The sequence below is a fragment of the Rhododendron vialii genome, chromosome 13a, assembly GCF_030253575.1.
Source record: "Rhododendron vialii isolate Sample 1 chromosome 13a, ASM3025357v1".
NCBI lineage: Eukaryota > Viridiplantae > Streptophyta > Magnoliopsida > Ericales > Ericaceae > Rhododendron > Rhododendron vialii.
In genome coordinates, this window is record NC_080569.1 from 31,019,130 (window position 1) to 31,037,485 (window position 18,356).

Sequence of the window (18,356 nt, forward strand, 5' to 3'; positions counted from 1 at the left end):
CGAAGTGGACCTCACATAATAATTTGTGTACGAAAAATCTGTGTGAGTATCATTTATGTTTAACTTTACCACCTTTGGAATCTCATGTTGGATCGCAGCCATAATAATAAAGTACGTGACTTTAACAATTGCATTCAATCAATCGACTGAGGTTAATTCACTTTGCCAAGACTCTTGTATCATATTAAGAGGTTAAAAGTTTGAGTTTTCCAATTTGCATGTGGGTGTTTTTTTTTTAGAGAATTTTTTTTTTCCCGGATTTGTACTATGAACTTCTTATTTGATATAAAAATGATCTCTTCTATCGATTGAAAAAAAAGGCTATTGATTTTGTCATTTTCTTTTTTGTTAACGTTACACTTGTAAAAAAGTGACATTAACAAAAAGCAGAGTGACAAAATCATTTTAAAAAAAACCGCATTCAATCCTATTAGAAAAAGGAAAAGACATTTGCTACAAAAGTAGAACTCCATAATGAAAAAAGCAAAAAGCATGGGAATATCCTCTCCGATTCTTTCACCGAAACCGGAATCTCACAGTTTTTGCCACCGGCAATTTTTGAGCTCCACCGTTTTGTTGTTGCAGTGAGCAAAATTGTTTATCTCGTAAGACCTACATAATAATAATGTATATTCACATAAACGATCGACTTGATTGAAAATCATTAGGTAAATCAAAATTTTAATTTTTGTTCATAAAATAAATGGCTGTTGACGGATTAATGATTGCCTATTTTATCAATCAACTTTTAAGTTTTGATATATTTATCGATGTTCGATCATTTTGATTTTTCACGTATTTATACTACTTTGCTGGTTATATAAATGGCGAAAATCGTGAAGTTTATACTTGAGGCGGAAAGAATTTAATCCCCCTTCTTATACCAATTTCCAAACCATAAACAAATGGAGTTTTAGTATTTTCATAAAATCCCTACAAATTACATATACCCCGGATAGGATTCATCACTAACCTTTTACTGATTAGTACTTTTGATAAGTGCGCATGAAGAGGATTCGCTTTGAAGCAAAAAGTCAGACTGGCCGTTCCCATGTACCAAGAGAAAGAAGAGGAAAGAAATAGTCTTGATGGGCCCAGAGAGGCAAACGACAAATATTAACGGCATGACACTTGTTCCCTCTACTCTGCGCAAACCGACTGCCCCTAGGCTCCAACAACTGGTTCATGCTGTGGTTTTTTTAGATCCCGTCACGTAGTGTTTCAACACTTTCTTGGTTGTAAATTTTTACAAAAATATGTGATGAAAAAGATTAATAAAGCTTTTGCAAGTGAACAGTAGAATTGGACATTCAAATTTAATTGAAAACTCGAGGTGCAGATAAATTAACCAAAATACCTAAGTTATGAAAAAAAATTACTATTAAAATACCAAGCGAGTATGTGACAATGTCGAAACATCACTAACATCATATCGACTGATAGAAAAGAATTGATTTTAACACTTTTCAAATTAATAATCACACTCCAGAAGAGGGTACCAAAATCAAATCCATGGGTGTGTCAAAATTAATTTGGGATTGCGAAAATCACTTTTTTTGTTAATTTTATTTTTATCCGCAAATCACTCTCATTCATAGTTGGATTTCTCTCTCACCCGCATAATCTCCCACGCATATAAAGTTGGATTTCTGCTTCGCAGCTCTGCAACCACATCTCTCCCTCTCTCTCCAAAATGTCACCAAGAAAGAAATCTCCCATTTCCCCCACCACCGCACCCAAATCCACAATCTTCACTCTCCTATTCCTACTCCACAGCCTCTCCATCACTTCATCCAGTCCAATCAAGACCATCGTGGTGGTGGTCATGGAGAACCGCTCCTTCGACCACATGCTGGGCTGGATGAAGAAACTCAACCCGAAGATCAACGGGGTCACCGGGTCCGAATCCAACCCGCTCTCCACCACCGACCCCAACTCCCCTCTCCTCTACTTCCGCAACCAGGCCCACTACGTCGACCCGGACCCGGGCCACTCCTTCCAGGCCATCCGGGAGCAGATATTCGGATCCAACGACACGTCCGCCGACCCGCCCCCGATGAACGGGTTCGCCCAGCAAGCGCATTCCATGGACCCGAACATGACCCAGGATGTCATGAACGGGTTTGATCCGGATAAGGTTGCTGTTTACAAAGCCCTGGTTTCGGAGTTTGCTGTCTTCGACCGGTGGTTTGCTTCGGTGCCATCGTCCACGCAGCCGAACCGGCTCTACGTCCACTCCGGCACCTCCGCCGGCGCTACTAGCAACATTCAGGCGATGCTCGCGAAAGGGTAATTTTTGATTTTTGACGAACAATTCATTTAACGCAGTAGATGTTACTAGCCAGTAGATTGGGTTTTTGGTAATGCTACGTACACATATATCCGAATCTCTATTTGGATACAGACATGGTCTGGAAATTGGTGATGCGTAGCGGGTATCGGCCGATGTGAAATGACATGGTGGGTCCCGTTATTTATTGCCGACATTTTGGTGTGAAGGAAAATCGCGTATGTAATGGTTTATCTAAAAATTCACATTTTCAGTTACGGATGCAGATGTGTCTAACACCATTTAATGCATGGTTGCCGTATGCAATGGATGTGACACAAACACGAAGGGGACATTTGGTTCCTTTTCTTATGTAACAATCTAACGTACCAAAATAATGGTGGGTTTTCCGTATATTATTTTTGGCGTTATGCTAATGATAATAGTTAAATTATTTTTGCTAAATAGTAATTTAGTCGACGTATGTATGTGAGATGAATAATTTGCATTGAAATCTGTAAAAACATAAATTTTTGTTCATGTAGTTCATATAGTTAAGTGGAAGTACCCTTGCACTAAGAGTCGATCAAAAGCAAAGTTGAAGCAACACTTTCGACATATCTTGACCATTTTTTAATTTTTCGTTGAAAATTGTTAGAACTGTGACTTATATGTTGTGTATGAAGAGATACTAATGTTGTGTTTGGATGTATTTTTGAGAATTTTTGAGTTTGATTTTTAGATAATAAGTGGAGAGAGAAATAGAGTAATGATTGAAGTAAGTGGACATAGATAGAGAGAGAAATGAGAATAATAATTGGAGAGTGAAAAAAGAAATGAAAGTAATAATTAGAAGCAGGAGTAATGGGTGTTTTTTGAGTTGAATTTTTTTTTTCAAAAAAAATCAAACAAAGGAATTTTAGAAATAAGCCTGTTGTCCGAACGGAGCGGTGGTGCAGAGCGAATTGTAACGAGCGGAGATTGATTGATAATAAAACAGCAGCTACTCTCTCTTCCGTAAACTTACCCGATTTTAAGGAACTACGTAAATTCAATGTGTTAATTCTTTTACTGTTTTTGATAATCGCATATTGTGTTCGGTCCTATAAAATCGACAAGTCTAGAAAGAAAGCTCAATAATGAAGAAAAGCTAAACAAATGTCAGATGTGTTTTTTAACGGTACATTAGAAACCTATCTTGTACTGTATTTCATTTGGCTACTCTTTAAAGATTCCCAATAATTCAATTCCAACGTCCAAGAAATTTGTTTCTTTCTTCGTTTTATGCTACCTGCCCGCATTTAGGCTTATCCTCGATAAAGAAGTTATTCACGAAAACGCTTAATTTCAATCGTTTAAAAATATTTTGAATAATTTAAATTAAAAATAATTTATTATTGCTAATGGAAAATTATGTTTAATTCGGATCATCTAATATACATTTGAACGATTGAGATTGAACTCCGTAATAACTTATACAAAAAATCAATGAATAAGTTATTCTCGGATACTAATGTCGTCGACACGCGACAGGTACCCACAACGCACGATTTTCGAGAACGTCGAAGCGGCCGGACTATCCTTCAGAATATACTACCAGAACATTCCGGCGACCCTATTCTACCGAAACCTAAGGAAGCTCAAGTACGTCGACAACTTCCTCTCGTTCGAATCGTCGTTCAAGAGCGACGCGAAGAAGGGGAAGCTGCCGAACTACGCCGTGGTGGAGCAGCGGTACATGGACACCAAGGCGAACCCGGCGAACGACGACCACCCGTCGCACGACGTGTACCACGGGCAGATGCTGGTGAAGGAGGTGTACGAGACGCTGAGGGCGAGCCCGCAGTGGAACGAGACGATGATGGTTGTGACGTACGACGAGCACGGCGGGTACTTCGATCATGTGCCGACGCCGGTGCGCGGGGTGCCGAGTCCGGATGGGATTGTGGGGCCGGAGCCGTTTTTGTTCAGGTTTGATAGGTTGGGGGTTAGGGTTCCGACCATCGTGGTTTCTCCTTGGATTGATAAGGGCACTGGTAAGTCTAACTCTCTCGCTTTCTCTTCGTTTTTTGATATTGAATTTGAAATTGGGTGTAGCTTTTGCTTGTTAGAATTTGGGTAGCGATAATGACTGTTACTTGTCCACTGGAGTATGGTACTAAACTACTAATTTTATTAATAAGTTCACTTTTGATTAGATTAAAATTTCACTTGTTCAAAGAACGATAGGTCACCATTTGTTGCACACGGGATTGGGTGTTACCCCAAAGGTGGGTGCCACTCATGTATGATTAGAGACATTCAATTTGCTTAAACGAAAACTCTAGGACCACCGCACGGCTGGTGGGGCCCGCTCCTCCGGGCCTTACAAAAATACAAAAAAATATTTATAAATTTTAGAATAATATTTTATGTGGTCCTATAACAATCACCTCCAACGAATATCGGTAAGTATATTTTTTGAATATGTAGGGGCAAAACTGCTCGGTTTATCAGTTTCGCCCCTACGAATTCAGAAAATATACCTACCGATATCTATTGGAGCTAATTTTTTACAGGACCCCATAAAATATTATTTTAAAATTTATGGATTTTTTTTTTTTTTGTATTTTTTGAGGCCTGGAGTGGGCCCCACTAGCCATGTGGTGGCTTGTGCGGTGATCCCCGTGTTGCGGCTGTGGCACGTTTGTTGCTTAAAACATATTTTAAGAGTCCCGGTAAAAGATCAACTCATTTGGATATTGTTAAGGACGTGATCAATTTTCATGCTTGAATTCGCGGGGAAAAAAATTGAATGAGTTGATCAAGCTCTTGTCGTTATCGGTATCGGAATGAGCTAATTTTTTTCAGGAACCTTAAAATGAAATTTTAAACAAATTGAACTACTCCTTTTATTAGTGTAGTGTGGGATCCTGAAATGGGTTCCACGCAAATCTGATTTTGTTGGTACCTAAGTTATAAATGATGTATTTTCACTTATTTTTATTTGAATGAATTTCTTTCGCCTTCAACTATTTATATACTATGTTTCAGATTTTTCTAGTCAAATCAAAAGAGTTCGAAAAAGATAAAGATAAGTCAAATTTGACACGTTAGCTTAGAATTCAATTTTCCTTTTGCCCACTTTACTCACTTCTTTAGATAAAATTTTTAAAATGGGTTCACTCATTTGAACTTTTGAAGTGGACTTTTATCATTTGGCTTCACTTCTTTTGCTTCATTCTAGGGTCCATTGTTAGGAAGAACTCTCATTGGAAAAGTTCATGTTGACACCGGTGATAAAAATAGGCACCATATTGTTTCTTTATCTCTTTTAATTTTCAACCCCACCTCGTGAAAGACAGTTTTCCAAGCATTGATATCACATCTCACCTACTACTTTGCCACACAGATTTCTGGAAACACAAACCCCACAACATTAACTTCACATGACACACACTCCCTCCGTCTCATTTTGCTTCTTCCGGGGAACTTAACTTTTTAAAGGGACACGCTATTCTGAAACTATTTTTAGTCATTTATGAGAGTTAGTTTGTGAAAATGAACATACTTTGTTTTGACTTTTCGAAAACAGCGAACATTAATTTAGGATATCTCAAAATAAAATGGACGACGGGGTACTTTTCTACAAATGATTCTGGAATCACATACCCCAAAACATTAACTTACATATATAACATCAACCTTACATAGTTCTTCAAAATGCTTTATTCGGCTCATTCTCAGTCACAAAAATTATCTGTTTAATTCATGCCTGAAAAATCAGACCCTGCAGTGTTGAGAAAAGAAGGGTCTCAACTTACCAAAACAAAGAAGAGGGGTCTTGATCCTAGTCACAAAATCCTTACTCTGCCTCACTCTCAGTCATCCCTCTTGCGAATTTTAATAGTTTGAAATGCTTTCAGCAGATGCTTGGGCGGTCACACTCTTACTTTCTCTCCTACTCATGCCCAAGCATTAATTATGAGTCTAAACTCTTGATAATGAGTGCACAAAAGACATAATCAAGAATCAAAGCAAAGAATTATACATTCTCAAGAGCATATTTACCACTATTTCAAGCAAGACTTGAGTGGTAGCCCCGTTGGTTTGCTACCCTTTTGCTCAGTTTATAATGATGGTTTCGAACCCCACCAGCCCCATTTCCTAAATGTACATTTTTGTAGTATATGATTTGCCATGTCATAAAAACAAACTATATTAAGGTCTAAAGATATTAGTAACAAATAGCCAGTGCCTTTATATGATACCTTTAGAAGTTACTCAATGCTCTAGGACATGGAACAGGAGATTGGGTGGGGTTACTTTCTGAGTAAAGATCCACATAAATATGTGGTTACTAGAGTCGTTGGGGGTAATAGGAAAAGTACCCAAGAGCACTAAATCCTTGTTCCCCATGTCTTACTCTCTCTTTATTTCCTTCATGACTAGAGTACTCATCATTCTTATAGTTTAGCGTTGGAAACTGAGTCCCTCACTAAAATAGAGAAATCTATCAGAAAAGTTTTTAATTTTCTTCATCGAAATAAGAAAAGAACAACAATAAAATAAGGGAAAAAGAAAAAAAAGAGAAATTTACCCAAGAAAAAGAGAGGAAGAAACAGAAAACAGGAGCATTGCTCCATTGACCTGATAGTGATAGGTGACTTGTCAAAAGGAGGTGACTTCTCTCAAGTTGCCCAGTGGACTGCACGGGTGGCCGTTTCCGGCCCTACTTTGAGTGTACTACAATGATCGGGCTGTTTTATTGTAGAACTCGTTGATTAAATAACGACATAAAAGCCATGATGATCAAATTCTGAATTTCTGATAATTATCTGATCGAAGAGTATTTTTCTGAAAAAATGGATTGAGCACATTGGATCACAAGTTGAAGAACCCATTTTTTTTTTCTTTCTGAAGATAAATCTTTTTTAGTCAGGTATCAGGCAATAAGCTAACTCTTATAGAATCTTGTAACCCTGAACTCATCTTCTCGTAGATGTTGAACTCATCTACTTGTAGATGTTTCAGATCCTTTCATAACAGACAATACAATATAATCCTCAAAATTTTGAGTTTTTGGCTTGCATTTGATTTGCTTGTTGTAGACTTTGACCTAGAGTGGTCTTTGTTATGAATTATATCAGTGTTGGAAGGTAGGTTACGACTTAAATAGTGCTCAAATCACACTGGTCTAGCCTATAGTCAAGTTTTTTTATTTATTTATCTGAGCCTATAGTCAACTTAGATTGCCCAGTATGTTTTGAGGCTTCGAGGTGTTCGGGTATGGGATTTTGTGTTGTTTCAGTAAATGTCCCCAAGTTGTGTTAGATATGAATCCATGTTACTGAAACATCTTATTCTCAAAGCATCACATCTGTTTTTCTTTTTCTTTGAGTTGTGTGTGTTTTTTAGCATTTACGGATGCTATCCTAAGTTACTATAGCCCATCTATTCAAAGCAAGTAACAAAAGCATGCCAAATCTTCATCGTAGTCTTCATTACAGGTTGTAAATACAGATTTCATTTTATTTCAATGCACTAAAAGAGTGGGCATTGACAAGTCAGCGAAATGAACTACAAAAACAAACCAGAGAGAATGGTTTTGTCAACGCAACATTCATCTTAAATACATCTGTAAACTTATTATTTTAAACCCAAGGAATGGGCAACAGAGGTTCCAAAATCCCTCACAACTCGTTATGGAAATAGATGGATTGAAACAGACAATCATATTTTTTGCCTACAATAGGAAGGGTTTGTCCGATATGTTGTGTTACTTTAAGTTTTACTCGTTTGAGTTAAATTCTTGGATACCTGTAATTTATTTGAAACTGAAGATGACAGTGATGACACTGCAGTTGTCCATGGACCCAATGGAGTGCCTATGGCCACATCAGAGTATGAGCATTCATCAATCCCAGCAACAGTGAAGAATATCTTCAATCTTCCTTCCTTTCTCACCAAGAGGGATGCTTGGGCCGGGTCATTCCATAGTATAGTCCAAACCCGGAAAGAACCAAGAACAGATTGTCCTGGTAATGCTCATATTCCCCCGTGATTCTCATGATTTTAATCTAACTAAGTGGAAGAGCTGATAAAACTAAATTGATTTTGTCCCCTTTTTTGGGTAGCATTATATCATTATATGTTTCTATATCTACATCTTGGATTTTTTTTTTTCTGGTAACGGTACATCTTGGATTTACTAAGGAAAACCCAACGAAATGAATTAGTAGGATAATATAAAGAAAATTACTACTCCATATGGCACATAGAACTTTGGACTTTGATTGTGTGTGTATTGGTTGGATTGGAAGGATAACAAAATGTGGTTTTATCATCTGCTATGGAATTTTTTTGTAAATGTTCTTTCCGTTGAGAGAATTACCTCATTAACAAGCCGTCAAGCCAGTCTTGTCAAAGGCCATGTTTGGCTGTTTGCTTATTTATCGCCCATTGTCCTTTATTCATTTGTTTTGGTGGCAGTTGGATGGATTGGCATTTGTACTTCTGGATATGTGGTCTGCTTATATAATCACTTAAACGGAGGGGACTAGGGGAACACCAGACATCCCTTAAACTCATGTTCTTCTAGTTTTCTTACCAACCCCAAAAGATGAAAACTGCATCATTTGATTCCCTTAATTTTGGAGTCTCCTTTTCCTAAAACAGTCCCAATTGGAAATGAATTTCTAATCAGTAGATTGTGTTGCTTTGCTATTTTCAATCAACAGTGCAACTCCCAACTCCAGTTCGCATCAGGGAAACCGAGGCCAACGAAGACGCCAAACTGACAGAATTCCAGCAGGAGCTAATGCAACTTGCATCGGTGCTAAAAGGAGACAACATCTTCACGAATCTTCACGAGAAAATCGGGAAGATGACGGTAAAAGAAGGGAACCAGTATATGGAAGGTGCAGTAAAGAGCTTTTTTGAGGCAGGGATTGCTGCTAAGAAAATGGGTGGTGACGAAGAACAGATCGTGAAAATGAGGCCCTCCCTCACCACGAGACCATCAAAGCCCTAAAAATGAAGACCAATTATAGAAATTAGATGTTGAATCTTTTTAGGAAATGTGTACAAAATGTACCACATTTGCATCTGCTTTAAAGTAGACCAATAGGGAATGGAACGGGCTTGTGGTGTGGTTAAAAAGGTTGAACACCATTTTCTTCTTCTTCTTTTTTTGCCTTTGAATTCGAGTAATTAGGTATATACCTAATTCCGATGACTCCTAGTTTTTCTTTTTTTGGGTAAATTCCAATGACTAGTAAAAGGACGAGGCAAAAGTAACAATATCGAGAGAAACTTTTCAATGACAAGTGGATATATTCCACGTGGTGTCCGCTCGGCACTCTTGAGCCGTTCGATGCACTTTTGGACGGCTCAGATTGAAACCTTCTTTCTCCTATCATCCATCCTCTTTCTCTCTCATTTTTCTCTCTCCACATCTAAGCTATCCAAAATTGCATTGGACGGCTTGGATCTGCCGAGCCAGCACCATGCGGTAAAATTTACAATTTTTACAGGTCAATTGATTTTCTATCCGGACCGTCCAAAACATTTTTGGACGGTCCCAATTGAGCTCCGTAAAACCTTCTTCACGGAAAGCTTCACAAATAAGATTTTCTATTCCATCACACGTTGGAAGTCTACGTAGGTGATCTTGTGCATATAATAAACCATGTAGGACTCTACTAGTACCTTCTTTTTTTGTTTATCAGATTCTACTAGTACCTTAAGCTTATGCATTTTGGGTGATGTGAATCAAAATTAAGTGAACCAATGATCTTTTTGGGGCGTGGTACACATGTGCAAGCGCAAATGAATTCGGATCTCTATGGGGATCTACATCGTGTAAGGGTTTTAATAAGAAGCTGCCAACACATTAACGAGGAGATGCAACAGTTCACAACCGTCCTTCCTTTCCTTCCATCCACAACGAACGATTTTCGACAACGTTGACGCAGCCGGGTTATCCTTCGGAATATGCTACCAGAATATCCCAGCGGCTCTGTTTTACCGTAACCTAAGGAAGCTCAAGTACGTAGGCAACTTCCACCCGCACGATGTTTCGTTCAAGAGCGGGAACTTGCCGAACTCCACCGTGGTGGAGCAGCGGTACATGGACATGGAGCTGTTTCCGGCCAACGACGACCACCCATCGCACAACGTGTACAACAGGCAGATGTTCATAAAGGAGGTGTACGAGACGCCGCAGGCGAGCCCGCAGTGGAACGAGACTCTGATGGTCATCACGTATGATGAGCATAGTGGGTACTTTGATCATGTCCCGACGCCAGTGCGCGGGGTCCCCAACCCTGACGGTATTGTGTCGCCCGGGCCGGATTTTTCGACTTTGATAGGTTGGGGGTTAGGGTTCCACCCATGGTGGTCTCACCTTGGATCGAGAAGGGCACCGGTGAGTGTATCCCTCTTCGTTTGATAGGTTGGGGTTAGGGTTCCAACCATGGTGGTCTCACCTTGGATCGAGAAGGGCACCGGTGACTCGGTGAGTGTATCCCTCTTTGTTTGACGCTATCCGCAGATTTGGAATGATTTGTGCGTTTTACTTGTTAGCACTATCGATCCACCGTTGCAATGTGCAAATTTTTTGTCCCCTTCGTTCATGTTGTTTGTAGTTGCTTTAGAGCTAGTCCACCTGCTAGAGTAAAATAACTTTGCTTTACTGGTTAACTTCGTGTCATTTTGGTACAATCTCGCATATAGATCATTTGATTAAATCTATCTTGTTTTTCGAAGCTAAACAGTTGTCCATGGACCCAATGGAGTGTCAATGGCCGCATCAGAGTACGAGCATTCATCAATCCCAGCAACAGTGAAGAACATCTTCAACCTTCCCTCCTTTCTCACCTTTCTCACAAGAAGGGATGCTTGGGCCGGCTCAGTCGACAACATAGTCCAGACACCCAACAACAACCCAGAACTGATTGCCCTGGTACATACCTACGCAATGCTCATTAATTTACACGCGTACGTGATCCTCGTGATTACTGTATGGTTCAAAACTCGAAATAATGCTACCTGTGGCACACTCCATCTTGGATCGTGCATGAGCTCATAACATTTTGCACGAGCAATCATAACATCCATACAACAATTCGTAATATTTGCATAGAAATTCATAACATCAAGAGGGAAACTGATAACACACAAACATCACGAATTCAAAGTTGGCTGTACGTGAATTTTGTGTTAGCCCAAGGCAGTTTAGATTCCCAGTCCCGCCCTTGAAGGTGATTACGTTCATCGTTTGATTTTACAAGTAATTCTCGGGGAAGTTTCTGAACAACCACAAAGAAGAAAACACATGCAACTCTTCATTCACTTCATTTTGTAGTCTCCTTTTCCTTTTCATCTTACGCATTCGAAATCAAAAACAGAGTTCAAGACTGAAAACATAGTATATAGTAGTATCTAATTGCTAGTTTCTGTTGCTTCGCTATTGGAATTAACAGTGCAACTCCCAAATCCGGTTCGGATAAGGCAAACCGAGACCAATGAAGAAGCCAAACTCACTGAATTCCAGCAGGAGCTAGTGCAACTCGCAGCAGTGCTAAAAGGAGACGACATTCTCACCGGTTTTTCTGATGAAATCGGAAAAATGACCGTAAAGGAAGGGTCTGAATACACGAAAAACGCAGTAAAGAGCTTTTTCGAGGCAGGGAATGCTGCAAAGAAAATGGGTGTTGATGCAGAACAAATTGTGAAACCTACCGTTAAAAAATTAGTATAAAAAATTGAAAACCGTAACAGAAATTGAAGAAGTTTATAAACCAAACTAGAGAAGGAGATGGGAGAAGAGATTTAGAGAGAGAAACTGAGATCATCTTCTTGATTCTTTTCAATTCTGTTCGTTGCTTACAATCGAGAAGAGAATGCCAATTTATACACACGACTGAGCATTGGGGCCAGCTCAGCAAAAACTGATAACAAACTCCTAACTAATCAACAACTGATCTCAAGATTAACTGAATTAGCTAGCTAATTACCTACGACTGGAAAAGACACAAAAGCCCTTTTAATAACCTTGCTTCACAGAAATCTCAGGTGTGGTGTCTTTAGGAAATGTATAAAGATGCACCACGTTCATTTACGTAGGCTTATTAACCTTTTTGGTTCCCAAAGTATCAATTTCGTCTCATTTTGATCCCCCAAAAAAAGATTGGAGACATTTAGTCCCAACATTTTAAAATGTGTACCAATCTAGTCCCCCACCCTTCACGCCGTTACAACAAACGGCAAAACAAGGGGCACTCTTGTCATTTCCCCTCCCCTAATCCTCTCAACCCACGTTCGACCCAAACCCAGGGGAAATTTTACCAAATTTCAACCCTATTCAACTCCCCCGTTTTAGAAAAGAATCTAAAAGTTGTCGATCGTGTTTGGACGGATTGAGATTACAAGATTTCAAAATTTGATCATGGACAATGTTTGTGGAAGAGGTATAAAAATGGGTCCTTTCTCTCTGATTTTTAAAAGTTCGGTTTGTTTGCATGGGTTTTGGCTTCATTTGTATTGATTTTGTGGGAACCTAATTTCGTGTGTGTATGATATATATGATGCAAGTATTAAATGTGTGTGGGTACTGTATAAACCATGTGAATTTTTTATTTTTTTTGCTTTTAAAGAATCTATGCAGTGGAGAGTAAAAAGTTCTTTTTTTTTTGCATTCAACCCATTGCTCTTTCTTTTCTTTCTTTTTTTTGCATTCAACCCAGCATTATAATATGGGTGGGTTTGAATAAAAGAAGTTTAGAGTAACTTTTTTTTTTAATCTTTATTCTTTTTTTTTTTTTGCTTTTGTTAGTTTTGCGTCAAATTTTTGTGACTTATTGATTAGTCTCGATGAGAGGTATCGAAAAAGTAAAAAAATTGATCGAAACTCATAATTTTTTTTAAAAAGGCAGAAATGAGTTAAAAAGACGGCTTTTTGACTTATTTTTTTGTTTTTTCCAAAAAAATTATGAGTTTAGATAAAAAAAAATTATACATTTTCGATTTTTCTCGTCAAGACAAATCAACAAATCACTAAAGTTTAACGCAAAACTAACAAAAGCAAAAAGAAAATTTGAATAAAGATAAAGAAAAAGTTACTGCAAACAATTTTTAATCCAAAGAGTGCCCCTTGTTTTTGTTTTGGCAAAGATAAAGGGACTGGGGGTGGGAATGACAAGAGTGCCCCTTGTTTTACCATTCGGTGCAACGGCGTGATGGGTGGGGGACTACATTGGTACACATTCTAAAACGTTGGGGACTAAATGTCTCCAATCTTTTTATTGGGGACCAAAATGAGACAAAATTGATACTTTAAAGACTAAAAAGGTTAATATTACATATGACGACAGTAGATCATCCTCAAGCAAAAGGACAATGCTCCCATCATCAATTACCTGTCCACCTACTAAGTCCCTAAGAACATCTCCAATAGGCTCAATGGTATTCTAAGCAAATTTGGTTAGAAAAAGTGTAAATTTGCTCTTTGTCTAGCCACCAAATGGATGCACTAACCAACAGACTATGTATTCAGGCTCTCCAATAATCCCAAAACTATTTTTTTTCCCTCAAGAGAAAACACAATATATACCGTTATACGCACACAGGTATATACATACACCTGTTTTTCAACCCAGAAGAAATCATTCGATTCAACACAGGTATATACATACACATACACATCCAAAAAATCGAAACATCAACTCCGATTCAACGCCAGCGTCGAAATGGATTCAACCCAAAACAAATCGAAACCCAAAAAATTGCCGTCGTCGAAATCGATTCTACAAAAATATAACCCAGAAGAAATTACCGTCCTCAGTTGTCGTTCTCAGCCGTCGTTGACTTCTTATCTCGTTTTTTGGTGCCGTCATCGACTTCTGGTGCCGTCGTCGACTTCTTCGCTCGTATTTGGTTGAACGTACACAACACCACCACAGAGAGAGAGAGAGAGAGAGAGAGAGAGAGAGACGAAGCAAGCTCCCCGTACCTCGGCTGTGGTGGCGAGGTACTGTAGCGTATGGGGCTTTGACGAGGAGGGAGGCGAGGCTTTTGGGAAGGGTTTTGAGCTGTCGGAAGTGGCAAGAAAGGGGGAAGAGACTAGGCCATCGGAGATGCTCTAACGAGACCTAAACAATTCCTATAAAAATCTACGCAACCAACGAGATCTCTATAAACCAGTATTTTGTTCTTTGGGCCTCGATCCTTTTTAATCTCATACAAGAAGCTGTGTTTTACTTGATTCCACCAACCATCAAGAGACAAATTCTGCTAACGCACAAATTGCTCGTGTACAGTTTGAAAACTAAATTCATTTTTAACTTATACAAATTTAGCATTTTTCTTGCAAAAAGAAACTCCGAGGTGACGTCAAAGAAGAGTGAGTTGTTGTACGAATAAAATGCGAATCTCTTGAAATTCAAGTATAAAAAAATCTAAAAACTAGTCAAAATAAATAGGTTTAGAGATCCAACGTAGTTTCCAGCGACCCGTAGAGATCAAAAAATCTCTGGGCAACTACCATGTAAAGGCAACCAAACTTCCATCAACAACAAATTTCACCAAATTTATAATATCCACCAAATCTCTCACAATGCTGATTAAAAGAGCTACATAAGTCATTGCATTTGAAAATATTACCATTCATTTAAATCTTCCAAACAAATGTAAATGATCAAACACATCTAAAGGTTACACTATTGTGGGAGACTTGGTGAGTATTATGAATTTGGTTAAATTTGTTATTGCGGAAGTTTGGTTGCCTCAACACCGGTAGTTGCCCAGGGATTTTGCGATCTCTATGGGTTGTTGGGAAACTTCGTTGGAAATCTTGAGACCACCTATATTTTATAGGCACCTAGAGAAAATTCTAGAGCATTTCCTAAAATGTGGTGGAGGCTTCTTCAAATTCTTCAACACTTACACTTGTTATCTAGATAGTTATTTTTCTAGAATATTCTATAATAGTGTGCATCGATCGGATTGAAAAATTCTGTAGGGCACTCCGTCCTATAGGGATTATAGTGCGGCACATGGGCCATCGATCTCAACAACGAACAGTTGTGGTGTGTTTTTAAACTTTAACCGTTAATAAATAATCTTTTATTAGTAAAATATTATTTTTAATCTGGACCGTTGATTGATCAAATTACAGCTGTATGCCACACTATAATCTTTGTAGGGCGCTCCGCCCTATAGAATCCCTGGGCTACATCGATCTTTCAAGAATTTTTGTGTGAGATGTTTTCAGGCCAAATTAAACTGCACCCCATAATTCTTCATTAATATTCCAATTCCCTATGGTCTTATCGGTTACCAAGCTTTCAACTACTGTTTGAAACTCAGACATGACACTTGAAACGTAAGAGAGTGCCATTCCTTGCAATAATATCGTAACTAATTACTGCAAAATTAAATAAGTGCATACATAATGAAAACAATGTCGTAAATTAACCAGGTTAATTAGGATTCCCTGTCGCAAGAGCATGATTTGTACTCTTATGAATAAAACTTTGTTTAAATTGGGTCAGCCATAGGATGAATCTGACCTAGCTATTCCTGTTTCAACGTAACTTCTAGCCGTTGGATCACATGACAATTTGAGACAGTGAAATTTCGAGACACGATCCAATGACAAAAATTGCATTGGAAGCTAGATCTGATAGCACGGGACAAATGATCTTGTCTCGACCGGACCGCCATTAATCCATGATTCAATGTTAATTCGTCAAAAAAAATAATAATAACATACATAGCCAATTCATTCTAGCAAACCCTCACCATTTGACAAAACAAAAAATGAGGTCACTCCAACACACCATGCTCCTCATGATGATCATCGCGGTGGCCGCCACCATATTACCAACCACTGCGGCGAATCACACTAGGAAACGGCTAGTGGAAGGCCAGCACTTCGAGTGCTGGCGATATCTCAACCGCGTGGAAGGATGTCGTGTGGATCTCTACATCGCTTTGAAGCAGAAGCGGTTAGGGCTAGGCGCTGAGTGCTGCAAGAGAATCAAAGAGCTCGGCGATGCATGCTTCAAGGAGGTTTTCAAATATGGGCCGTTTAGTCTTTTGTTTGGTGATGCAGTGAAGGGTTACTGTTCTTGGGTAGAAAGTCCTCCCTCTCCTCCTGTGTATTTGCCACAATCTTCAGCTTCAGCTCCCCAGGCCAGGTGAAATCAACAGTAGGAATTTGGGAAATGGAAAGAAAACATCATCTAGGTTAGAAGAATTAATAATGATGGAGAAATCATGTTTAGGGTTTTTTTTTTTTTTTTGAAATTTTCTTTTTTCTTTTTCTTTTATGTGGTGAAGTTTCTATTTTATCAAGGAAAATGATACCTCTGGAGATACTTAGTGGAGACAACGGATTCATACCGATACCAAGTTTATCTTCTTCTTTTTTTATCGCGTATCCCTTGTTAAAAATATTTAAACAATTTCCTCCCTCTTGCGGCCGCAAATTCAACTACAATAATTGTGTTACTTTTATTAGATTTCGGTTGTCTTAATTTATTTCATTTTCCTCACGAACTTATGGTCCATACCCAGCCTAAACGTATTCTTATTTGGGCGATCATTTCATTGGATAATAATATGGAGAATGGATCCTCTCCAATCTTTGATTCGGATGGACCATCTACATATTCTCTTTTGTGGTTCTCGTGGCCTAATTCATCGATCGAAACTGTTCAATCTTTAGAATTTGTTGAGAGCAGTAATCATGCCAAAAATTGAGTGAAGTGGATGTAGGTTGACAACATTTGGGAACACATGCATTTATCTTCAGATAAATGAGTTTCAATCCTGTGTTGTACTTTATTTTCAAAAGAAACGTGTTATACATAATATTAAATGATATCCGATCGATCAACGCAATTTTTCGTTCATTTAATGTTTTCGACGAGTTCTAAAATCTTAACGCTTGCAATCATGCATAAAAATAAACTCAGAACAAGCTCGCAAGAGAGCATAACTGGAAAGGGGACAATTCATTTTTCGTACAAATATTCGGCTTTGTGTACCTGATTCCCTAGCCGATGAATGTGGTCATGGAGGACTCTGACCCCTCCCCTCATAAATCCCATCGCTCTTCGAAGGTAGGTTGGATAATTCACAAGTAAATTAAGTAATACTACCCTACCCACCTACTTCTTGGTCCTCACTCGTGGGAGGTCAGGGTTCAAGCTTCGTCGCGAGCGTTTGGAGTTCAGGCTTATAGGTAGTCTCTGAAATTTCTTGTGACTAACCTACTAATGCTTTTCTAACTCCTACTGATGTTTACCGACTTTGGCAAGAAATAATTTTAATAATAATAATAGCACTTCCCGTTCATTTGGAGATATACTCAGATCTCCATGGGCAAAAATTATTTAGTGCGCCTGAGGTACTGCCACGTAGTGCCTAAGTGCATTGAATAATTTCTTGTCTGTGGTGATAGAAACAAAGGAGAATCTACCCTTTTCTTGGACCGCCCTATTTGCACCAACCAAGTGTCCACTTGAATTTTGTCCATTTCGATTGAGTTGAAGTGGTATCAATGTGTCTGGTGGGTGTATATTATCCCCGTACAATCATGTGTCCCCCACATATATCGCATTATTTGTTCTGCTACAATGGGACAAATTCTCACCAAAAAAAAGTATGGCCATCTATACACCTTTCAAACTCAGTTGTGTCCATAACCGGTCGATGAACCGAATGGAATTGTGTCTAGGTGTAATTTAAAATTGTGTTCCTAGCATCTCTCAATTCTCAAAATGTCGCGCTTAATAATCAACTAGATGTGTAAAGAGAAGCGGTGTAACTTGTCCAAAAACTATTCCGTGGTTGATTACAAGAATCTGTTTTCTTCGTTGAACTACTCGAAGATTCTCTAGAACTAATCTAAAGTTAATGTCGGTGTACTCATTCCCTTAGTTCTATCATCTACCGTCATCATATTACTCCTCCCAAATACTAAATCGACCAATTTACATTAGACATTTCCAAGCCAGCTTAATCGATTTTCTCTCATCTTATCTCATGTCTTACGACCTCTACTATTCCGCAAAGATATGATTCACTTGTGATTGTGTAG

The 18,356-nt window shown here is 38.7% G+C and overlaps 2 protein-coding genes and 1 pseudogene across 2 annotated transcripts; all 3 read left to right on the plus strand.

The window, feature by feature from the left end:
• Positions 1–1,429: 1,429 nt before the first annotated feature.
• LOC131312575 (non-specific phospholipase C2-like) lies at positions 1,430–9,530 on the plus strand. Its single transcript, XM_058340434.1, has 4 exons — positions 1,430–2,289; positions 3,803–4,305; positions 8,113–8,289; positions 8,989–9,530. Exons 1-4 carry the CDS (start codon positions 1,694–1,696, stop codon positions 9,279–9,281), a joined length of 1,569 nt encoding a protein of 522 aa, XP_058196417.1. The 5' UTR covers positions 1,430–1,693; the 3' UTR covers positions 9,282–9,530.
• Positions 9,531–9,756: 226 nt separating this feature from the next.
• Positions 9,757–10,714, plus strand: LOC131314108 (non-specific phospholipase C2-like; annotated as a pseudogene).
• A 5,376-nt stretch (positions 10,715–16,090) lies between these two features.
• LOC131314109 (egg cell-secreted protein 1.4-like) lies at positions 16,091–16,453 on the plus strand. Its single transcript, XM_058342601.1, has one exon. The coding sequence runs from the start codon at positions 16,091–16,093 to the stop codon at positions 16,451–16,453; it is 363 nt and encodes a 120-aa protein (XP_058198584.1).
• Positions 16,454–18,356: the final 1,903 nt, after the last annotated feature.

Bases quoted from the DNA above. Each gene is read 5' to 3' on its own strand.
- LOC131312575 (XM_058340434.1), top strand. From the start codon at position 1,694: ATGTCACCAAGAAAGAAATCTCCCATTTCCCCCACCACCGCACCCAAA. The intron at 4,306-8,112 runs GTAAGTCTAACT...ATGACACTGCAG, and splicing joins TTGGATTGATAAGGGCACTG to TTGTCCATGGACCCAATGGA. The intron at 8,290-8,988 runs GTAATGCTCATA...TTCAATCAACAG, and splicing joins ACCAAGAACAGATTGTCCTG to TGCAACTCCCAACTCCAGTT.
- LOC131314109 (XM_058342601.1), top strand. From the start codon at position 16,091: ATGCTCCTCATGATGATCATCGCGGTGGCCGCCACCATATTACCAACC.